The sequence below is a fragment of the Microcebus murinus genome, chromosome 18 (genome assembly GCF_040939455.1).
Source record: "Microcebus murinus isolate Inina chromosome 18, M.murinus_Inina_mat1.0, whole genome shotgun sequence".
Classification (NCBI taxonomy): domain Eukaryota; kingdom Metazoa; phylum Chordata; class Mammalia; order Primates; family Cheirogaleidae; genus Microcebus; species Microcebus murinus.
Genome location: NC_134121.1, coordinates 20,600,774 through 20,625,075, shown reverse-complemented (window position 1 = coordinate 20,625,075; position 24,302 = coordinate 20,600,774). Strand labels below are relative to the sequence as shown.

The 24,302-nt window shown below is 47.1% G+C and overlaps 1 protein-coding gene and 1 long non-coding RNA gene across 2 annotated transcripts in view; one reads left to right on the top strand and one right to left on the bottom strand.

Annotated features, from left to right (window-relative positions):
• Positions 1 to 630: 630 nt before the first annotated feature.
• Positions 631 to 3,487, bottom strand: LOC142861929 (uncharacterized). Its single transcript, XR_012913043.1, has 2 exons — positions 3,058 to 3,487; positions 631 to 952 (listed from the first exon to the last, which is right to left on the bottom strand). It is a non-coding gene; the product is annotated as an uncharacterized LOC142861929 (long non-coding RNA).
• Positions 3,488 to 3,557: 70 nt separating this feature from the next.
• Positions 3,558 to 24,302, top strand: part of ABR (ABR activator of RhoGEF and GTPase) — a 178,285-nt gene continuing 157,540 nt past the window's right edge. Inside the window, exon 1 of the mRNA XM_012740555.3 lies at positions 3,558 to 4,742. Coding sequence (XP_012596009.3) covers positions 3,698 to 4,742 — 1,045 coding nt within the window. The 5' untranslated portion in view covers positions 3,558 to 3,697. The remainder of the gene's footprint in view (positions 4,743 to 24,302) is intronic.

The window sequence follows — 24,302 nt, the reverse complement described above, 5'->3', positions numbered from 1 at the left end:
GCTAGGCTAACGCCACGGCACTCACTCTAGCCTGGGCAACAAAGCGAGACTCTGTCTCAAAAAAAAAAAAAAAAAAAAAAAAAAGAAATCGAGGAAGAAAGTTTGGAAAAGTAGGCTGGGGTCAGAAGACCCATGGCAAAGGGTCTGATGTGCCAGGCTACAAAGTTTAAACCTAATTTGCCAGGCCCTGGCACCCGGTAGGTGCTCAGCAAGCATTTATTGAATGAATGAATGCCAGTGTCAGATGTACCTGCACCAAGCTCTTGCAAAGCTGCTGGGCTTTAGAATCCAGCAGACTAGTTGTGCGACCTCACCTTTTTGACCTTCCATTTCCCTCTCTCTCTGTAGAGTCAACCACAGTACCTCCTTTACAGGGTTGTTGGGAGGAATTAGATAAGATCAGAGACGTATGGCAACTAGAAGTGTGGACTCAATAAATGTCAGCCACCCTAGCCCTGTGCCCATGATGACCCAAAGCCAAGTAATAAAGCTGAACTATCTACCAGCTGGAGACAATGAAGGCTGCTCCTGGGATCTGTTTACGGAAGATGTATGCTGGCATTTCCAGCTATATTGGGCCTTGTGGAAAAAATTAGTGGTATTAGTAACAACTTCCTTGGGCCAAAAGGGAATCATACCACTGCTTTAATTAAAGGACAGGGTTGAAATTATCCTCCCAGGGAACTTACACATTCAGAAATGGATGCTTACAGTAACTTATAGTTTTCTTTTTCTTTGTGCATGTAAATATACATATTGAAACATCTTCCAATCAATACTCTGTTGACTGGGGTCATCCATCACTGTGGTGCTGTATTTTCTCTCCTGTTCTGAAATCTTAACAGAGGCCAAGATGCTCGTGGACGCTGATGGAATGAACACCCCTGCACCGGCTGGCTGTAGGCATTGGGAGCTTCTCCATGGACAAAGGAGACTGTAACGGCACCTGGGTCTGCAAAGTATGAAGCAAAGGTGGGAGAATGAGAAACTCTGCAAAGGATTGAGAAATCACTCAAATTGGAGAATACGAAATCAAGTGTGTTTTAAAACATACCGTGTTTCCCTGAAAATAAGACCTATCATAAAATAAGCTCTAGCAGGATTTCTAAGCATTGGCGCAATATAAGCCCTACCCTGAAAATAAGACCTAGTGATGGGCGTGGCTACGAAGCATATCTACACAACCCATGCATTTCATCTCAGAGCGGTAAAGAAAAGGAGCAGCCCTTCTCATCTGCCCCATGAGAGCTCTATCGCTCAACATGAGAGGTTGGGGCCAATGGTTCTAAAGGAAATAGAGCCACAAGAAATTCAAGATGGAATTCGGGGTTTGGAGAGTTAAAATGATGTTCCAGAAGAAGACAATTTAACTATATTTGAATAAATGTAGACCGTTGTACCGTACTTTAAAAAAAACACACACACATCCCCTGAAAATAAGCCCTAGAGTGTCTTCTTGAGGAAAAATAAATATAAGACCCTGTTTTTATTTTTGGGGAAACACAGTATCCATTTCCCCATAGCATGAAGACAAACACTGTGATGATTCATGCAAGTGTCACATCAAATTTTTAAAAAAGAGAAAGAAAATGAAGAAGGAAGAGGGATATGAGCAAAATGTGTAAACACAGACTTCGGTAAGAAAGGAAATTTTGGAGTTGAGAAGCCTCCGTGGGAAGCACATCTGCCCCAGTTGGGAGTGATTTGCAACAGAAGCAGAGCAGGAAAGGCAATGCGGGAGATTCATTCATCTGTCTGTTCCTCCCTTCCTTCATTCACTTCCTCTCTTCAACCATCATCAATCATCTTTATGTCATACTCTGCAAGAAGGAGCAGGAATACAAAAATGAGAGACACAATCCCTGCCCTTAAAATGGAACAGGAGCAAAAATAAAGGCATATATAGGATCAAGTGGTGACACAAACATGGGTGGGGTAGGACCCCCTCAAAGGCTTCTCCGAGGTGGAGATGCCCAGGCAGCATGGAGTTTTGCATGTGTGTAGGGGGAAAACAGGGGTTCCAAGGAAGAGGAAAAGGCACGACCAAAGAATACGAGGTCTTTGGGGACAGTATTGAGCTGCTAAGGCTAAATTTTAGGAGGAAGGCAGAGAGGCGGACAGGGAGCAAATGGGGGAGGACCTCCTCTGTCATGCAAAGCAGTCTGGACTCTACCCGGTAAGACGTAGGGAGCCACGGAAGGGCTTTGAGCAAAAGCATGGCACTATCTCATTTGTGGTTAAGAAATATCTTCCTTGTAACCTTGAGGGATCGATTGAAGGGGACTGAAAAGTGGGAGCAGGATGGCCTGCGCGGGGGTTCAGCTGAGAGGTGAGTGGCAGAGCCTGCAGAGAAGGTCGCTGAGTTTAGCTCTGCCCTGGGAGGACGTCGTGGGGAGGAAGAGTTTCCCCGTTGCCAAGTCACTTAGGCTCTCACAATACCAATTTCCTCATCGTTAACATAAAGGAAACGTGAATCATTGATAAGGCCACTCCCCCCCTCCAGGCAAGCGCGAGACAATTAATTCATCAGGATCTCTCTCAGCAGCCAGAGGGGCCTCACCCAGGACCCTGGAGAGGAGGAATGGGGGAGACCTCACCCCACCCTGCCAGGCGTCTCTCCCCAGCTCCTTTCTTTTCCTCCTTAGGGGAACTGTCTGAGGCCACAGAGAGGAGGGAGGTGGAGGGTCCTTTTAGACAGCCACTAGGGTCTTCTGCTAGGCCCCTGCAGCCATGGTTTGGCTCAGTCACGCGGGAGTACCCGCAGCTTTTAAGTCACAGGAGCCTTCAGCAGAGCCACTTGGAGCTGTCACCCGTGGCTATTCCTCCCCTGGAAAAGCTCTAGTGAGCAGTGGAGAGAACGCTTAAGGGGACCCCCGCCCACCCAAAAAAGGAATAAAAACCAAAGTTTTATCCCCAGCTTTGGATTAAACTGCTCCGTGATCTTGGACAAGATAGTGCAAGGCGCTCAATAAATCCCCGCGAAGGGCAGCCCCGCGGGGCAGCGGACGGCTCCTGCGACACCTGCTCTCGCCGCCGCGCCAACCGCCTGTCCCTCACCTTTTCCTTGTTGCCGGGCGCCGCCCTGACCCCGGGCAGGCGAGGCTGCGGGGAGCCGGGCGGCGGGGTTGGCTGCGGCCCAGGGCGCCCCCGCGCGTCCCTCACCAGTGCTCCCGCGTCGCGCCAGCCGCGCGGGCCCGCGCTCGGGTGCAGGGAGCCGGCGCCACTGCGCGCCGCGGCCGGAGCTGCGCGGCCGGACCAGCCGGGAGGAGGGAGCGGCCCCGCCACGGCCAGCTCCGCGAGTCGCCGGCGCCTCCGAGGTGGGCAGCACCGCAGGCCGCCCGCCAGGCCTGGCCCGGCGCCACCCAGGCTCCGCCCCCGCCGCGGCGCTCCAGACGCCCGGGCCCGCGGGGCGCCCGGCCCGGCTGCGGGGGCTGCCCGGGGCGGGCCCAGGGCCCCCAGGCGCCCGCCTCCGCCGCGGGTAGCCGCTTACGTCAGGGAGGCGAAACCCAGAAGAAGGAAAAAAAAAAAGGCTCGAGGGCGGAAGGGGAAAAACTTTATTTTTTCTCTTTTTCTCTGGTGGGGCTGCAGTGACGGGCAGGCGACTGCGCCCGCGCGGGCTTCCCTGAGAGGCCGGGCGCGATCCCAGCCCGCTGCGGCGCGGAGGAGCCGGGCCCCGGGGGCCCGACGGGGCGCCCGCATGTGGGACCCGGAGGAGTTCGAGCGCCACTGGCAGGCCGAGTTCCCCGGGGAGGAGGCGCCGGTCATGAGGCTGGACTCGGTGCAGGACATGGAGCGGGAGCTGGAGCACTGCAAACTCAACCTGAAGCGGCTGCAACAGGTGTTGGCGGAAGAGAAGTTCAAAGTCTTATACCTGCAGGCTGCCCTGGCCGGGGAGAAGCTAAACCCGGGCCGCGGGCGCCCGGCGGGCGGAGACGGCTGCAGCGGGGGAGCCTCCGCGGAGGAGCCAGCGCCAGCCGGGCCGGGGCGAGCGCCGCCACCGTGCGAGCAGGAGGGCGCAGAGGACTGCGGCGGAGTCCCCCCGGGCCCCGCGCGCCCCGACCCGCAGGTGGCGGCGAAGGCCGAGTCTCCCCCCTACGTGTGCCCGGACCTCCCCAGCTGGCCCCGGGCGGCGGGGGGAGGTGGCGCGGTGCTCAGCTTGACCGCGGCCATCCACCAGCAGCTGCTGCAGCCTCGCCTCCTCTTCAGCCCCCGGGAGGACTGCGCGTCCCCCGGCCACGATGGCACTGTTCCCAACGCTCCTGGACAGGATCTGTCCTCGGGGACCCGCACGGGGCGGGGCTCGGAGGAAGGCGAGCCGGACGCCTCGGGCGCGGACGATGGAGGCAACAGCAGTGACCACGACTTCGAGATGGTGGATTTGAACGAGAAATTCGTACTGGGCCACTTGGTAGTGGCCCCCTGCCGGTTCCGGACTCGCGATGAGCCAGAGAAGCGGGCGCGGGCGTGCAGCCCCCACCGCTGGATGCACCTGATCCCGGGGGGCCGGAGGCAGCACCGCCGGTGCGGCGACGCGGACCAGCTGGAGGCGGAGGCCAAGGACGGTGGGGGCTCGCCCCTGGCCGCGGATGAGCCCAGGCGCGGGGCCCGCGAGCACCTCCCCCCGTGGCGGCGCAAGAGGTTCCTGCGGGTGCCCGAGCGGGACTCGCCCAGCCACAGCTCGCCGGAGAGGGGCAGCGACTGCAGCCACAACAGCTCCGATCACGAGGACAGCCTCTCTGCAGGTAAGTGCACCTCTCTTTAGATCCTCGCCCAGCCCGGCGCATCCCGGAGCTGCTGGCGTCCCTTCCTGGCAGACCTTAGTGTCCTGTTTAACCTCAGGCACCTAAGAAGGAGGAGGATGACATGTACCTGTTTGCCCTAAAGCCACTTGTGGAACTTTAAAAAAGATAGTGCACAGCGACCTGGGACTTTGGCGAGTTTATGAAAATAAGCATTATGGCAATGGCAGAAGCCGACAGAATGGTGCGTTTGGCCAGACCCTGGGAGGAACCTTTCACTTAAGGCCTCAGCCTTTCTGCTCTGACTATTGCAACATCACTCACCACCCCCTGCCTCCAGCCTACCTTGCACAGGTCCACCAGATTCATTTGCACCAGCCTGGTAATATCCTTCTCACAGATTTCAGGGGTCCCCCATTTTCCCCAAATTCCTTGGCGTGGAACTCTAAATCTTCCACTTTATTTTCTGAACTTATGTCATCTTCTCCAGCCTGGCTGTGTGCTGGAGCCAGATTGAAACAGCCTCACTCCAGGGAAGGTAGTTAATCCTCGATTGCCATTACCCCCTTTGCTGATTCTTTCCCTCCGTAGAAGGCTGCACCCCGTCTGTCAGCTTCCTAGGAGCCTGGGAGCCTGAGAGGAAGTGGAAGGCTTAGAATCACATAGTTTTGGAGCTGGCTGTGTGCCCAGAGATCATGTCTAGTCCAGTGTCTTCATTTGATAAAGGAAGAAACTGAAGCTCAGAAAGATTAAGTGCATGATGGGGCGAGCTGAGACCCTCACTAGGACCTTCTGTCATCTGTTGTTTCCCCTCACATCTGCCCTCTTGTCTGAGGACAGGCCCCATCTTACTCATCTTTGCATCCCCTTGTGGCGATCCAAATGGTGCCTTGCAAATAGCAAGTGCAGTAGTAAATATTGGCTGAATAAACAGATGACTGCATTGAATTGAATGTCCACCCAGCTCTTCATAGGTCAGGGAGTAGGAATGGGGCTAAGGAGGAAAGGTCAGATAGGGATTGGGGGGTGGCAGGTGACAACCCCTTTGCTGCATCTGGAAACCAGCAGGGTGTCCTCAGCCACATGGAAAGCACAACATTGGTGTCTGGTTGGGTCAGGGCTGCAACCAGGAATTTAAGAAGCCTTCCTGTTCAGTGAAGGAGAAAAAAAAAAAAAAAAAAGAAATCACTGATGTTGGGATTATTCCAAAATCTCCATTATTAGATTTTATCTGGGTGAGTTTGCATTGGAATGAGAAACTGTCCACTCTGCTAAAAGCACATTTGGAGGGTCCATCAAGTCATCTGTTTTGATCAATTACACTTATTCATTAGCAGAGATTGGCTGCTTTTCCCATAGGTAATGCTTTTGTCGCCTCTGCTAGTAACATTTTTATATGCCCCTTTAACTTAAAGGAAGCGTCTGAAGATTTCACTCCAGTGCCAAGTTCCATATGCCCTCAGTGGAAGCTGCCCAAGTGGCCCAAGCTGCTTCAGAGCTGGCCTCAATCCCATCTTCCCCCAGACCCATATCAATCACCCTGCCAGGTGTGCCCAGTGCATTGCATTTTCCCCAGGGAGTGATTTTTATGTCTGTGAGTGTTCTCCTCTCTCCCTAACCACATTCTAGCACATAGGGCACCTTGATGCAAATTCAAAACCAGAGCTGCCCCTGAGCTAATGATTTGCAAAAGGTGTCCCCTAAGGAAAGACCAAAGGATGAAAAGATTCTCCTTCCTCTAGACTAAAGACTCCAGTCAGGGCACATATCTGGCACTCACGGCTAGGCTAGTAGTACCCAGGCTGTATTTCAGGTCCCATTCCAGTCCTTCTGTGCAGGGCAAACTTGTGTAGGGAATTCCTGCACACCTGCATGTGGGGGCCTTGCTTCCTGTCTCCAAAACCTCCTCAGTGAGGAAGTCAATGGTGTGGAGATGTATATGCATACGTGTGTGCACACACATGCATGCATGCCTCTACATGTGCACACAGTCACATATGTGTGTGCATATACAGCAATCTGGGAGAAAGAGCCTTTGACCATACAGGGAGGCACTATAGTAGAGCGATTAAGAGAAGGGGTTTTCATAGGGTGGGTGACAGCCCACTAAAATCAGCGTAGCAGGCAACGACGGCATCAGGGAGATCTTCCTTGGCCACCCTTGGCCTTCCTTGCTTTATGTTTCTCCACAGCACTCACCAAATCACCACTTCGGGTGCTATGATCTTGCATGTGAATCTTGTTTGCTCTCTTTCCAATGAAATGCAAGGTCCAGAAGGGCAGGGATTTTTTGTTTATTTCATTCATTGACATAGCCCCCAAAGCCTAGAACGTGTCTAATTCATATTAAATGTTCCCTCAAAAATAGTTGCTGAATGATATATTCCTTTAATGGGATGGAATAGAATGGAAAACATCAGTGAGCATTGCACATGGTAATGGCATTATTCTGTTCTAGAACTTAGTTTCAATTATATATAAATGTGTGCATGTACACTGGGTGCCCATACAGAATGTATTTTTTTTTTTTGAGACAGAGTCTTACTTTGTTGCCCAGGCTAGAGTGAGTGCCGTGGCATCAGCCTAGCTCACAGCAACCTCAATCTCCTGGACTCACGCAATCCTCCTGCCTCAGCCTCCCAAGTAGCTAGGACTACAGGCATGTGCCACCATGCCCGGCTAATTTTTTTTTCTATATGTATTAGTTGGTCAATTAATTTCTTTCTATTTATAGTAGAGACGGGGTCTCACTCTTGCTCAGGCTGGTTTCAAACTCCTGACCTCAAGCAATCCACCCACCTTGGCCTCCCAGAGTGCTAGGATTATAGGCATGAGCCACCTCGCCTGGCCCAGAATGTGTTTCTTGCTGTGGGTTGGACCAAAAGGTTTGGTTTGAAAACACAGATTAAGACCATGGTCTCTGAAACTAGACTGCTGATGTGACCTTGAGAAGTTATTTCATTCTTCCGTGTCTCAGTTTCCTCATCTGTAAAATGGGACTATTAATAATAAACACTGCTTACCTCCTACTGCTGACCTGAAGAGTAAATGGGGTAATATTTCTAAAGGGCTTTGAACAGGTCCTGGCACATAGTAAGTAAGCACCTGTAAGTGTTAACCACTACTACAGGTTGTTTTTCTTTGGACTCTTCAAAGCTTTCCACTTTCTGAATTATTCTGGGTCACAGATGGTTTGGTTTTCCCTAATACAAGTGTGTGTTTGCTTGTTTGTTTTTCTAGCATGGCTCTGGCACTTTCTAGAACCTTCCAGGCAGGAGGGCAGGACCCAAGGCAGAGTGGTAATCTTGACTCATGAGGCTCTTTTGCTGGCTTGGCCTCCGCCAGCAATCACGCCCACTAACTGAAGGCCAGGTTTTATAGGATAGTCCAGGCTTGGCCTTAGTCTCAGGGCACTTGAGGCCTCATCTACGAAAGCCCAGAGGCAGAGGTAAAAGGGACTTCTTGAAAAAAAGGGCTGTTTTCTTTCAGATGTGGGGCAGATTCCTAAACCTAAACACATTTGATTTTTTCTTTCCACACATGATAGCAAAATCAGAATTTAAGTTGGTAGCCAGTTCACTTAGTATCTTCCTTTCCACATCTTGTCACCGTGATTGGCATCAGAAAAGACTAGGCATGCTGGCATGGTTAGGAGTAGGGAAGAGGATGGTGGTGCAAAGGGAGTTGGGCAAAGCCAGAATCAGCCGTGTTGGGTCATGTGTGCTATGAAGTCAGACCTGTGGCTGTGCCCTGGCTCTGCCCCTCCCCGGGTGCGAGACCACCGGCAAGCCCCCGACCTTCCAAGCCTCAGTCTCTAACAGACAGGAGTAACAAGAATAGCCAACACTGGCTCACTTTTGCCAGCTCCTGTTCTGAGCACTTTATACATATTAATTCATTTATATCATACTACAACTTTGTGAGACAGATACTATTATTATTTCTACTTTACATATGAGAATCTTGAGGCCTGAAGAGCTTAAATGACCCTGCCCATGGTCACCCCAGCTTATAAGTAGCACTTAGCTTTCGAACCCAGGCTGTCTGGCTCCCAAGTCCATACTTTCAAATGCCGAGGTTTACTGCCTCAAATATTAGTACTTATCTCTCAGGATAGTTACAAGTATTAAATACAAGAAAATATTTAAAGAGTATAGCAGAGCACCTGCTGCATAGTGGCCATGAAGTATGTACGTGTGTGTGCATGTGTGTGCATTATTGTTGTTTGCTTTATCACTAAAGTCCCTGGCAGACCCAAGACCATCTGTTGCTAAGGTCAACCTTCAGGGCTGCCACCCTCCTATGGAGCTCCTGGGCAGACTCAGCCTCACAGGTGGGCAGGCCAGCATGTGGATTTCAGACCCCCACCCTCCTTGGCTGGGCAGACACAACTGCAAGTCTGCATGCAGAGGCCCTGGTATTTTCCTGTGCATGTTGGCATGCTCCTGGGCCACCCCTGCTGTAGGAGTTGGGTGACATGTCCTTCTCGAAGTTTATGCATCCCTTCTGTAGCCTGTGCTGTCTGTCCCCTGTGTGATTGTCTTCCTTGTGGACCAAAGTGTACTCTTCTAGCAAAGTCCTAAGTGGCTTTTCAGAGTCAGGTGTCCTTTTGACTGGCAGAAACTATTCATCTGACGTTCCAGTTTCAGTTCAGATGACAAAGTAAATATTAATATTTTAAATTGCTGGAATTTTCTCTTTGTGTTAAGCTTTGCTCAGGGAGCAAAGTTGTCTATTTTTGCTGACCCTTTGGAATTCATTCATTCACCCATCCATCCACCCATTCCACTGAGCAAGCATTTATGAAGGTCTTATTTCATGCCAGGCCTGTGTTAAGGGCTGGTTGTTGACCCATCCTCAAGATTCTCACTGGCTCTTTGGCACCTGGTGTAGAAACTATAGGGTTTTAGATAAAGAAACAACTTCCCGGCCGGGCGCGGTGGCTCACGCCTGTAATCCTAGCACTCTGGGAGGCCGAGGCGGGCGGATTGCTCGAGGTCAGGAGTTCAAAACCAGCCTGAGCAAGAGCGAGACCCCATCTCTACTATAAATAGAAAGAAATTAATTGGCCAACTAATATATATAGAAAAAATGAGCCAGGCATGGTGGCGCATGCCTGTAGTCCCAGTTACTGGGGAGGCTGAGGCAGCAGAATTGCTTGAGCCTAGGAGTTTGAGGTTGCTGTGAGCTAGGCTGACGCCAGGCACTCACTCTAGCCCGGGCAACAAAGTGAGACTCTGTCTCAAAAAAAAAAAAAAATTAAAACAAAAAAGAAACAACTTCCCAATAGGTGTTAAATCCTGAAACGAGTGACTGAGGAATGTTATTTAGAACCTCAGCAACATACAAGAGCCTAGAACTGGAAGAAAATCTTAGAGTTGATGTACCCTTGCCTCTTTCCAGACAGATGAGGCCCCAGGAACCCCGAGAGTACCCTCAAGCTCTCGTACTCATGACCCTCAAGGTGGGGCTTAGGAACCAGACTGAGGCTCTTTCCATTGTATCCTGCAGCCTCTTCTTTTGTGGAATTTTAAGCAGAGAACACTGAAGTCCTGTGAAAGTCATAGTAACGGGAGCAGTAGACCATCTCTCATGTGGCTGCAGCCATATCAGCAGGTAGAAATTTTATGAGTGAAGGTGCTGGGGCTTGGAGAGGTAGAGTCACACAGTTAGCATGTGGCAGAGGCAGCATTTGAACTTGGGTCTGTCTACAAAGCTGACACTTTTAACTTCCAGCCAGGTTGCCAGTGGAGACTTTGTTTGTTTATTTATTTAACTTAGGTATTTATGAGTCAAGGTTTCCCTCTGTTTCCCAGGCTGGAGTGCAGTGTCCTGATCATAGCTCACCGTAATCTTGAATTCCTGAGCTCAAGCTATCTTCCTGCCTCGGCTCCCCAAAGTGCTGGGATTACAGGCATGAGCCGCCGTGCCTGGCCAAGTCTTTTTATTTTTAATCTTCCTTGGAAATGCACTTCCTACTAGGTACTCATGTTACCTGGTTTATCTGTAACCTGATGGGTTGTTTTTTTTCCCCTTCCCATCAGTGACTAATGAGATTATTGCTCCAGGAAGAATTCCTTGTGTTCAGTGGATGTCTGAATAATTTAATTCAAAGGATTGAATTTCCAGCCTTAGCTGTGATAGAATAATTTTTTTCCTCCGTCCCTGTTGTGGAGAGATATGAAAAAGCTATTTGAGACCCACTAGCCGGAGGTTTGCTGTGATGTTGACACTGTGTTACTGCTTGGCCCTTCGGTGCATCCCTGTACCCCCAGCCTGGCATGAACACTTTGCCCCCAGACAGAGGTTGGTGGGTGAGTTAGTTTAACAGTTCGTTCTTCCTGTGCCGGTAGTAAACACAACCAAGTCTGGAAAGTTTTCTATTCCCCTGGTCTATTTCTTTTTCTTCTGGTTAAGAGACTATTCACAAATCGATTGGCTGGCTCCACAGTTAGCTCTAAATCTTTATGTTTTAAAGCCAGGATCTTCATACTTTTTCCTGGCTTGAAAAATCATGGTCCAGATAGTCTCCTCATGTGAGAAATGGGCCTAGAACTGAAAGAAAGCCTTAGAATTTCTTGCAGGGTTGCAAGGCTTACATTGGACAAGTTACTGACCCTCTCCAAGCCTCAGTTTCCTGGTCTACAAAATGGGGATGATAATAATAGGACTGTTTCAGACACCTATTGTGAAGCCTAAGTGAGATAATGTGCATGAAATACCTAGCACAGGGCCGGGTATATAAGAATTTAATAAATCTTAGATGGTATTATTGGTACTGTTCTCAGGCCAGGGATTATCAGTTGGCTAAACCAGGCCACTGCTGGTATCCGCACCGCTTCATGTAATGAAGTTCCCCAGGCTTCATCGTCTGCCTCTTTCTCTTTTCTTTCGCACCCCTCTCCCTATAGAAATGTTTTGCTCCTTCAGAGGAAGATACCTTTCCTAATCCTTGCTGGTCCCTGGTCCTTCCCCAGTCAAGCCCTGTCTCTCCTGACATCTGCAAAGCCATCATCTGGCTTCTCCTTATTTCCCACGTTACCTGTTTGCTGTCAGCCAGTGTTCATTCCTGCCCATGTCTTTTTCTGTCCTTTTACTGGCATTTGAGATACCCTTGTACCTTCATTTTCCCAATCCCAAAACCAACCCTTCCTTTAAGGCCTGGCTCTTCCATGGAACCTTGTGGTTGGTTAAGATATGGGTTTGCTGCATATGATAAAACCCCCAACAAGTGGTTTAAACAAGGTAGAGGTTTGTCTCGTGTGTAAAAGAATTCCAGAGGTAAACAGTCCAGGGAAAGTGGTAACTTCATGGTCATCAAGAACTCAGACATTTTTGGTCTTTCTGCTTTTCTGGCCTCAAGATCTATAGCTTCCAACATCCAGGCCATGGTCTGGTACTGATCTGTGGCCTGTTATGAGCCAGGCCACGAATTGCCACCTGAGCCCCACCTCCCTGTCTCTGTCCATGGAAAAATTGTCTTCCATGAAACTCAGGTGGGGGATGTGCTGTACAGCAGGAGGTGAGCAGCAGGTGAGCTGCTCCCCATGGTTGGTATCACTACCTGAGCTCCGCCTCCTCCCACCCCGCTGAAAAATTGTCTTCCATGAAACCGGTCCCTGGTACCAAAAAGGTTGAGGACTGCTGCTCAAGATTGCCTCCTGGTCTAAAATGGCTACTGGAGAGCCAGCCATCACATTCATGTTTCAGGCAGGAATTAGAAGAACAAGAAGAAGAGCATAAGAGTGAGTGGCAGCTGTTGCTCTGCCTTTTAAAGTACTTTCTTGGAAGCCTCTCTTGACAATTTCTGTTTTTATCTCATTAGCCACCTCTACTAGCTACTAGGGAGGCTGGGAAATGTAGTATTTATTTTATCTGGGCTTATGGCCACCTGAAATAAAATAGGGGCTCTGTTACAAGGAAAAATGGAAGAATTCATATTGAGTAGGCAGCTAGCAGCCTCTGGCACAAGCCTTTTCCAACTACTCCAACCCATCTTGTGGTTCTTAGAGTGAGCCCCATCCTGCACAATTGTCTTATTATTATGCTATCTATTAATTTATTGACCCAATGAACAAATAACAACTGAACCACTGCTCAGTGCAAGACACGATGCCTTTTATATGTTTACTGTGAAGCATTGCTCTCAAACTAAGAGGTTAGCTGGCTCCCTGAGAGCAGGGACCCTGATTTATGCCTCTTTTCTGTCTCACAACAGTATCTTTTACAGGGGCTGAGCACATGGCAGGCACTTAATAAGTACCTGGTTGTTTTTTTAGAATAATCACAAATAAGAATCTCAATGAAAAAAAATAAATTTCCTGCCTTGGTGCTAGAAAGTGCTGGTTGTGTAAGGTTTGTTTTGGGTTCATTCTGGTTTTGAGGAGCCCATAACAAGGAAGGTGGAGTGTGGTTTCTGTCTAAACATCAGGGCTGCATGGTGGCCATCTGGACTTGACCAGGTGTTGGGGCAGATTTGGCTATTTGGGAAACTGGACTCTGTTTGTAGACTTAAAAGCAGGAATCTCTGTGCCCACCTGACTTTCCTTCCCACTGCTCTGTCTGTGTAGCTGTATTAACACCACGTGAATCTCCCTTGTTATTTCTGTGCTGCGTAGCTGCAGAGTAAATCTGCAGTCTTTCCACAGTGAGCACGTTCCTGCCTTGCTGTTTGATCCTTGCTGCAGGCTGCCTGAGATAACACCGCCTGAAGCGAGCTTGCCTAGAGCTCATGTCACGTCTTTCAATTGCTGAGCAAACGATTGTTTTAGAATTTTTATTGGTACTTAGGAGGGAAGGAACTAGAATATATTTAGCACCTACTATCTGCAAGGCACTATGTCAAGTTCTTTACCCACCTTGTCACATTTAATATTCAGAGCAGTCTTCCAAAGTAAGCACTACTGTTCTCATTTTGCAGGTGAGGAAACTGAACTAACAAGGCCAAGATCTTTTAGTGCTAGGTGCTGGGGTTATTTTTTAACCCCTCCAATTTTAAAAATAATTTTGCTTGAGAGATAGTTCACTTATTATGAAACTCACCCTTTTAAAGTGTGCAGTCATGGGTTTTAGTACGCTTACAAAGTTGCATAACCATCACTGTTGTCTAATTTCAGACCATTTTAATCAGGCGGGGTCATTTTTGAGCCCAGGCAACAGTGCCATTCCTTTTTGTAATTTGCTGTGTGCAGTGATTTAACATAGCTAAACCAGATTTGGGGGGACATCAGGGCTTATGTGGGTGAGATGTGTACATGAAAGAGCTCTCAGCCTCTTCAGTGCTTCCCCATCACTGCACTGGTCCAGGGGCCCCTTTGAATTGCTGGACAGTGGGGATGGCCTTAATTCCTCAGGGTCCCACCCCACCTTGTTTGTGTCTCCTGACTTGGGGTAGGGCTTAGAATGCCCCAAACTTGAGGTTCCATGAGCACCCCTCATTCCTGTCCCAGGGATGTGATTGGCAAGGTGACAGGGCACCTTGTTCTGACCTGTGCCTTGTTTTGTAGCCCTAGACTATCACATTGCCGGGCATTTAGGAGGTGCTCAATAAATGTTTTTGGATATCTAGATATTCATTTCATCACCCCTAATCTAAACCACCACCCCAATAACTGCTTGTTCTGCCTTTAGCCTTTTCCCTCCAGCTCTTGGTTTTTATGGTCCACATTAAAGCCAAACGACTGCTCTAGCCCCTAAGTCAAATTATGCACCCCCCTGTTTGCATTCTTCAATGGCTCTCTGTCGCCTACAAAGTAAAATCTGAGCTCTTTAGATGGAAATGTGCCAGGCCACCCACCATCTCTACCCTCCCCCACCCCGTGCATGCAGATACATTATGCTCCAGCAATACTGAACCGCTTATGGTTTCCAAACATCCCTTGCACACTCATTTCTCAGCCTTTGCCCGGAATGCCCTCTCCACATTGCCCATATAACAAATTCCTATTCATCCTTCTGGTCTTGGCTAGGAGGCTCCTTCCTCTGTGAAGCCTTCCCCTCCTTCCCCAGGTAGAACTAGGAGTTGGGTCTCAGGAGTCCATCTGGCTGCAAGTAACAGAAAAGCCCTTATCACAGGCAGAATGATGGCTCCCAAACAAGTCCACATCCTAATCCCTGGAACCTGTATGTCATCTTACATGGCAAAAGGGGCTTTGACATGATCAAATTAAGGATTTCGACTTGGGGAGATTATCCTGGCTTATCTGGATGGGCCCTGTATAATCACAAGGGTCTTAGAAGTAGAAGAAGGAGGTAGAAGAGATCAGCATGATACCATGTGAGAAGGATTCAACTCACTGTTGCTGGCTTTGAAGGTGAAGCAAGGGAGTCGTGAGCCAAGAAGTGTGGGGGCCTCTAGAAGCTGGAAAAGGCAAGGAAACAGATGCCCTCTTAGAGCCTCCAGAAAGGAACACATCCCTGCCAACACCTTGATTTTAGCCCAGGAAGACCTTTGTCAGATTTCTAACCTATACAACTGTAGGAAAATAAATTGGTGGTGTTTTAAGCCCTAAATTTGTGATGATTTGTTAACAGCAGCAATTAGAAACTAATACAGTGGTCTGACAAGATAGGGGTTTGTTTTCTTCCTATAACAAGAACTGCAGAGATAGGTTTCCAGCATGGCTCAGCAGATGCCCTCGGGGGTTCAGACCCCTCATTATTTAGCAGGAAAATATTTGTCCTCCTGCTCATTACCTCACATTTACAAAAAAAAAAAAAAAAATGCAAAACCTGCTACCTTACCAAAAACCTGCTGGTGTTTCAGGGAGGAAAAAGGGAGCAAAGGGCTCCAGGGATCATACTGGCTATGTGTCCCTTTGAAAAAGGCTTGCCCGCAAGCCCTACCTAGCAACTTGTGCTTTCATCCTATTGGCCAAAACTCAGCCACGTGGCCATTGTCAGCAGCAAGGAGAGCTGCTGCGGAATTTTGGCTCTGCAGCCTCTATTGCAAAGAATGTTCAGGGAAAAGGGAATTGTGAGTGGCTTTGGGAAAAACCAACCTAGTGTCCACCCCATGATCCTCCCCTGAACTTCGCACATTCATTCATTGGAGCCATTATAAAACTGTTTTTAAATGCTTTGCCTCTCTGTTTCCCCCATTGGATATATATGTCTTGGAAGGGGATTACTTCTTTTCATTCTAGTATCCCTGCCCCTAACACAATACTGACATTTTGTATTTATTGAACAAATAAAATAATGATTGTACATTTCCAAGTGAGGATTTTGTGGGATTTGGAATACCTGGGCAGACTACTGGGGTCTTTAAGCATTTAAAGACCTTTTTCTTCTCTTCCTCTTCCCCCTTCTCCTCCTCCTCTTCTTTGTGGTCATAGTTGTTGTCTTTGTCTTCATCTTCATCATCTCCCCCACCTCCTCCTATTTCTGTTTTGGACTGATAGGATCAATTGATAAGACAAATTCTAGAGCAGTGATTCTCAAGGGCTGTGCTGGGTTTTTCTTCCTGAATCCTTTTTCAAACTTAAAGTGTCCTCAAGGAGATTTTGGTGTGCCTTTCTAGCCTACCACCATGTCTCTCTGCCCACCAGCTGAGAATCCTTGCCATTTTGAGCTCCTCTTTCTCATGGGAGTGTGTTGGGAAGGTGGGCAGTGTAGAAAAAAGGCTGATACTTCAAACCCAGCCAAATAAACCCTCTCCAACTAATGGAGACCTGTGCTAGTCATTAGGACTGTAAGCTAAATATTTTGGTTCTGCCTTGTTTCCTGGAAACATGGTAGGTAGGGTTATATTCCTAGTTCTCTTGAATCTGGGTGGGACCATTTGCCTAGTCCTGACCAATGAATTTGAATGGAAGTGATGTGTGCAACTTCTGGACCAGAGCATTTAATGCTGGTATGGGATCCTCCAGAGCTCTCTTTTTTTCTTCCCTCTGCTAATGAAATGTACGTTTCAAGTGGTGGCTGTTCTGTCTGCCTGGGTCCTAGAAGGAGGGCAGTGGAGCAGCGCTCCCCATCAACCTTCAGTGAGCATGTAGTGTGAGTGAGAAATAAACTGTTGTTACGTTAAGCCACTGGATTGTTTGATGCTATTGTTACTGAGCATTACCTAGTTTATTCTGACTGATGCAGACACCTGACTTACATTCATACAGAAGAATGGCTATTTCTAAGCCTCTGAAATCAAAGCATTTTCTTCAAAATCTGTTAAGTACCCTTCTTACAAAAGGCAAGTATGAACTATAGCTGTTAGTATGTGTGAATGAGAGGGTGTGTCTTAAAAATGTGAAAAGCAATGTTAGAAATGGCTAAGTTTGTTTCACTGTTGTTTCATTCAGTGATTTGCTAGAAGGATTTATAAGACTCAATAGCAGATTATACTCATGGCTAAGATTTTTTTACAGGGGACACAAAGCAAAAGCAGCAGAAAAAAAATATGCATTAGAAGATTCCAGAAAGGTCCAGCTCAGGCTTTCTATGTACTTCTTCATCTGAGGACGCAAAGTAGTCCTCTGGTTGTCTCTCTCTAAGAGCAAACTACAGAAACATGTGGAATATCTCTGCCCAGAGAAGTCTGTTTGCCCAGAAGTTCTGAGACTTGTGTGGGGGTGCTGATCACATAGGCCTATCCTGCTACGCAACCAATGATGGCAAGCAAAAATAAGAACCCAGCAATGAAATGAAACCAGATCATCAATCCTGATGTTCGTGCAAAGGAAAATTATATGACATTACAGCATCACCCATTGCGGCAGGTGCAAAATCATTAAGTCACTAACACAGTGAAAAGGATACTATTTGATAGAATTAAAAGCCATGGAAACCTATTGTGCCCATTGATCTAGCAGTATATTAACTTTATTTGTGAGGGTGAAGGGCCTAAATGTCTGATTGCCCACCTCTCTGAGAAATGTGATTTCCTTGGGGATTTTGCACATTTGGAATGTATGTGAAACTCAGAAAAGTTCTAGAAATACAATGCAATTTTCCCAGGTCTTTGACTGTTAATGAGACTTACGGGGCCATCTTGGCAACTTACCCACCACTTATACCATTATTTCAAAGCTTAAGGAACAGACTTGTAAAGGAAAGTTTGAAACGATCCATTTGTAATTTGGGAACAGCTGGCTATGAGATGGTTTTGCCATGTGGAGTGTTTAGTAGAGGTATATTACACACATACTTTAATCAGTGCTACACAATGAGACTAAGTATTATTACTCCCATTCTGGAGAGTAATAAGTCTAGAGACATTGAGTCACTTGTCCGGAGTTACACAAAGGACAAAGCTAGGATTGGAACCCACCTCTTTCTGGGGCTGTGGTAGCCCGTTTTGCATTGATAATAAAGAAAATACCTGAGACTGGGTAATTTATAAAGAAAAGAGGTTTATTTGGCTCACGGTTCTGCAAACTGTACAAGAAGCATGGTGCCAGCATCTGCTTCCGGTGAGGGCTCCGGGGAGCTTCTAATCAAGGTGGAAGGTGAAGGGGGAGGGGTGTCACATGGTGAGAGCAGGAGCCAGAGAGAGGGGGTGGTGCCTGGCTCTTTTAACCACTTTGATACCAGCGTCCACTATAGTCGACAGCCACAGATGAACGTGCACAGCGATTTTACCCGACAGCCGTGATATGACTTTTCTAATTTCTCATTTATCAAAATAAAATTGTGAACGTTTAAAAATAACGTAATGAAAACATATATGTGTGTGTTACCTATTCTGATTTACATGACAAGTAAAGCTGCCTATAAAGTAAAACAAGCTTTCAGTGCTTTAAAGCTATCCTCATCACATAAGAGCAAAACGGATTCGTCGTCAATGCACAGCACAGACTATCGTGCGGACTGTGAGTGCCGGCTGTGGGCAAGGTTTCGTGGGCGGTGAGCACCGTATCAAAGTGGTTAACAACCAGCTCTTCGGTGGACTAATAAACCAAGAACTCACTCATTATTTTGGGGAGGGCACCAAACCATTCGTGAGGGATCTGCCCTTATGGCCCAAACACCTCCCACTAGGCTCCACCTCCAACACTGAGTCAAATTTCAACATGAGATTTGAACCATATCCATTGGATATTGGATTTATCCAAACCATATCAGGGTCCAAAGTTATTCTTTACTCCATCTCGCTACTAACTCTTAATCTTGCCAGACTATCCCTCCTCACCTCTAAAATAAGGTGATTGGACTAGATGGTTTCCCAGACCTAAATTTTATGAACCCCAGGGAGTTAGATGAGCTGGGACTCTGTACTAAGTAAGGTTAAGAACTTAGCTTTGAACCAGAGGAAGCTGGGTTTAGATCCAGGCTAGAGGCCACTTGATATTTTGTGCCCTTAACCAAGTTACTTCCCCTCTCTATTAAGCTGATATTCTTTTCTGTGCAATGGGATGATTATACCTTACCGGTTGCTGCAAAGATTAAATGAAATACTGTACGGAATATAGGTAGTGCAGGGTCTAGCATACAGTAGACTCTGTATAAATGCAAACAGGCACTGGCACAAGGGTTAAGTGCATGCCATCTAGGACCACATTGCCTGGGTTTGAATCCCAGCTCTGCCACTTAACTGCTATGTGACCTTGAGCAAGTTACTCAACCTTTTTGTGCCTCCCTTTTCTTATTTGTAGACAGGAGGTGATAATAGTATGATGTCAATACTTAAGTCAGCATGAAGATCCAATACATCAATATCCATAAAGTACTTTGAATAGCACCTGGTACCTAATAAACACTCAGTATGGGTTGTTTAATTTTATTATCCTCACCATCGTTACTGGTTTAGTCATGTATATTGCAGAAATAGACTGTAAGGGTGAAAGGTGGTATCTTGCTCATCGTGTTGCCTGGTCATATCCTTAATTGAAACTCGAAATCCTGCAGTTTGAATAATCCAAGAGCTGGAGCAATGGAGCATCCAATTACGGTTGCCTGACAGCTGCAGCCTGGGGAGGAAGGTGAAGGCCTCGGCACTGTCTAGCTGGGGCTGTGGTCCTATTATGGAGAAAGCCCTGCTTTGTATGCAGCGGCCTTGCCTTCTGTTTGGCTGCATAATTGCACTTTTTTTGTTTTATTTTAAAGCATTTTGAGGCATCCAGAGCCCACTCCCGCTGACAGCATGGAAAGCCGCAGCGTGTCATGCCTCTAATGAGCCTCCCTGACGCTCTTATGGCCCGACCTGGGCAGCCAGGCAGGAAACAGGCACACAGGCCAGGACGGCATCCACTGGCTCCCTTTGAGCACAGGCCACGAGGCCAGGCTTCATTATGGGGCTCCCTGAGCACCCCTAGGATTCCCCCACGCCTGTCATTGTCCCTGAAGGGCACGGAGTTGCAACTCCCTGAATGCCGGGCTTGTTGGGAACCTTTGTGGGCTGGCAATGAGAAAACAGAAATTAATTATTCATATCTGTGGGCCTGAAGGAGCTGTTGTACTCTGAGGTGACTCGCCTCTGGCCACCAGGCCCAGCATTCCCCGGGGCCTCTGGGCAGGCGGAAGATGGCCCTGTCCTTGGAGACAGCTGCCCTGAAAGCAGGGGTGGCAAGGGGCCGGCCCCAGGCTAAATGCCGTCTGGTCTGCCTGCCGAGGTGCTGTGTTTGGGCTGCGGAGGGTTGAAACAAAACCGAATCAGTTTAAAATCGGGAGAGTTTATGTAACCATCTGGATTTCTGGCTTTTCTTGAAAGATAGGAAGATCGACAGTACACATGCACAGGGTCAGGTAGAACTGAATGGCTGCTGCCTTCAGACCAGACGTGATTTTGCTGAACTCTTCAGCTGTCCTGTGGCCCCTTTGTCCACTCACAACGTGAAAAGAGTGAATACGGTGTAGGGAACAGAGCAAGACTCCGGAGCTGGGCTGCCTGGCCTTACATCCGGCCTCTGCCTTTAACTAGCTGTGTGATTCTAGGCAAATTACTTAGCCCTTCTGGGCGCCACTCTGCTCCTCTGCAAACCGGGGTTTATAATGTAGTTTACCTCCCTCACAAATTTGTCAGAACTAAATGAGTGAGTGTAAAGGCTTAGCCTGGCACATAGTAAGTGCTATTTAGGTGGTAATATCTTCTTCTGTTACACTACCTGTGTGGCCCCTATAGGCATTTGAGATTACTTTGTTAAAGAATTTCCCATAGAAGAAAAAAAATGTATTTCTTTCCTAGTGTAGCCTCTGAACTCACTAATAAACTTTTTTTCCCTCCCCCACCCCTTTCCCCATATCAGCACTTTGGAATGTAATAATTATATTAGAGGAGCACTTCTGTGGCTGAACCAGGCAAGTTTCTTTTTGGTTCACACTACAGTGAATGTAGGTGTTCCTAATGGGCAGATTTGCTTCCCACAGTCACTCAGAACCCAGGTCCTGCTCTCTTGCAGATCTGCCCTCCTCTAGGTCCTGATAGTTCTCGGCTTTCAGAGGGCTTGGGGGAATGAGAGAGCAAAGACACACACTTGCTTCTCAGCTGAGTCAGCTCAGAAGTGATACCCATTTCTTCTGCTCATATTGCGTTGACAAGGACGAGGCACAGGTCACCTCTTAGATGCAGGGGTCCTGGCAAGCGTAGCCCCCAACTGAGACTGTAGTTGTTCCCTAAGCAATAGCTCTGCCCTGGGGAGGGGACAGAGGCAGGAATCTTTGGTGGACTCTAAGCTGTCTTTGTCACCATAGTTATGTTAAATATGCCCCACACCAACATCTCAGACCTAATCTTCTTCTTTTTTTTTTTTTTTGAGACAGAGTCTTGCTTTGTTGCCTAGGCTAGAGTGAGTGCCGTGGTGTCAGCCTAGCTCACAGCAACCTCAAACTCCTGGGCTCAAGCGATCCTTCTGTCTCAGCCTCCCAAGTAGCTGGGACTACAGGCATGAGCCACCATGCCCGGCTAATTTTTTCTATATATATTAGTTGGCCAATTAGTTTCTTTCTATTTATAGTAGAGACGGGGTCTCGCTCTTGCTCAGGCTGGTTTTGAACTCCCGACCTCGAGCGATCCGCCCGCCTCGGCCTCCCAGAGAGCTAGGATTACAGGCGTGAGCCACCGCGCCCGGCCAGACCTAATCTTCTTGTTGCTACTTTTAGCCTGAGAAATAAGGCTAAAGGGGTGATTGCCTTGTTTTTGTTTTTTTGTTTGGTTGGCTTATTGGGGAAAGAGGGAGAGAAAGAACGATTTTACTTTTAATTTCATGCTTCAAATTCTTCCTTTTCTTTCTGTCTTCCTTCCTTTCTTTTGTCTCACTCTGTTGCCTAGGCTGGAGTGTAGTGGCGTGATCATAACTCACTGTAACCTTAAACTCCTTGGGCTCAAGTGATCCTCCTGACTCAGACTCTCAAGTAGTTGGGGCTACAGGCACACAACACCATACCTGGCTAATCTTTAAACATTCTGTAGAGACAAGATCTTGCTATGTTACCCAGACTGGTCTAGAACTCTTGGTTTCCAGTGATCCTTTGGTCCCAGCCTCCCAAAGTGCTGGGATTATAGGCATGAGCCACTGTGCCTGGCTTTCAAATTCTTATATACTGTAAAAGCATTGATTTAAGATATGAAAATTAGATCTGAGCATTATTTTTTCATCTGAATTTTTTATTTGGAGAGAAATAGAGCTTAACCATTGTACTTCTATACATTGAAATAGCTGTCAAATTGGGGAGAAAAATTTACAATCAGATTCATATCTTAAATTTCTCCTTTTTCCTTTTTTTAAATTGCTATTGAGTTAACTATAGACAGTTAGCATTTGGCTTTGTTAGGGTAGGTAATTTAAACTTGTTAAGGAATAATTTAAATATTTTGCCTAACTCATCCCCAGGGTGGTGGTTACTCATGGAGGGGAAATATATATGTCAATAAAATATTACTAAATCATAGATTCCAAAAACTGATGAAAGCCAAAATAAATTTTCATTTTAGGTTGAAAAGAAACTTTAATAGCTTATCTTTAGGTTTAAGGGAGAGGAAAACAGTATTTCACATCTCTTCAAATAGAAACAGCACCGTAGACTGCTTTGTTTTTAAGCATTTTGTTTCTTTGGAACCACAACCTGTCATCTTTGAAGAAGTGAAATCACTGTGAGGTTAAGACAGTATCTTTGCTGTAGTTTGTGCACGATCTCTGAGAAGCTAGCACAGAACTTCTTCCCAGTGAGGACGAAGACCTTCAACCTTTAATTCAAACTAATATCTTGCATAAAATTGGGTCCTCTTCTTGTTCCTTGGATGCCCATTAGTTTGCTATTTGGGTCCCAAATTGACCGACCTTTCTCTGTTCCCCAGATCACAGTCTTCAGGTGAACCAAGGGCAGGCCCAGTATTTGGAAAGAGAACCGAGAATTCATAGTTTCACGTCTCACCATTTCACAGCCTGACCTGATTCCCACCCTGAGCACATTACAAAATCAAGGGGTTTTAAGAAAGGGAAAAGTAGAAGTAACCAGCTTTCTCTCTCGGTTTCTGGGCTGCAGCTGGTTTAGTGCCATATCTTGGAGAAAGATCCTTGCTTGTGGTTAGATGGGTTGACTCTAATTGTTTGTAGCTCCATTCAAGGATTTCTTGGGGAATTTCACACTACTTTAGCTGTTTGGCTAAAAGGTGAAAAAGCTCTTGAGTCTAAACTCCTATCTCAGTAAGCTTCCCCCCCAAATACCTTTCTTTTTATCTCAATTTAACACTTGCTTTATGCTGCCTCTTATTATAGTAATTTATAAGTTACCCTCACCTTGCTAGTCTTGATAAAGGCAGATACTGGCTTATGGTGGTAATGGGTGCAGGGTCCGGGGTTGACTGCCCAGGTTTGAACCTCAGTCCTACCCCTTAACAGCTATGAGGATTTTAAAAAGTTATTTCACCTCTCTGTGCCTCTCATCTATAAAATGCATGTGTTAATAGCATCTATCTCCTGGGAGGTTGTGAAGATTAGTGAGGAAGTCCACTGTCTCACAAACAGTGAACAAAAATAATAACTCATTCATACTTTGTTTTCCTAGTATCTGCCATTGTACCTTATGCGTCCTATCTGCTTGATAAGTGTTTGCTAATTAATGTGAAAGAAAGATTGAAGAAATTACTAAATGATTACTCTTCTACTTCTAGAACAATCTAGATAAAAGAACTGACAGCAAGTTAGAATCCTCTGCAGGAGCATTATGAAAAGATAGATTCCTGGTGTATCACTGAAGTGGGTCTGGGCATAACTTGAAATCTACATTTTTAACAAGCTCAGGGGGTTTTTAAAAGCCAGCTTAGCACCCTAGAGTTTGGCAGGTTTTGCTAAGTGCTTGATATATGGTGGTGGTAAATGTCTGGGTGCATTTTAAACACAGGGTTCTCAAAGGTTGACATTAAAGGGATGCAAGAAAAAGTCCCCAATTACTTAAGAACTTAAAGTTTTTCTAAGTCAAACTTGGAGGAAAAATCCCTTTTGAGCTTGTGTGTGGATAGATAAGGAGTTGCCAGACAGTTGATAAAGTAATCCATTTGTGTTAGGAGCCAGCAAGCAATTAGAGAGAGGAAAGAAGCCCAACATGACCTTTGGCTTGAGAGCAAACACAGCAGCAGAAAGCTGAGTGACACTTGCCTGGTAGAACAGAGAAGTCCATTCAGATCTGCTGTTT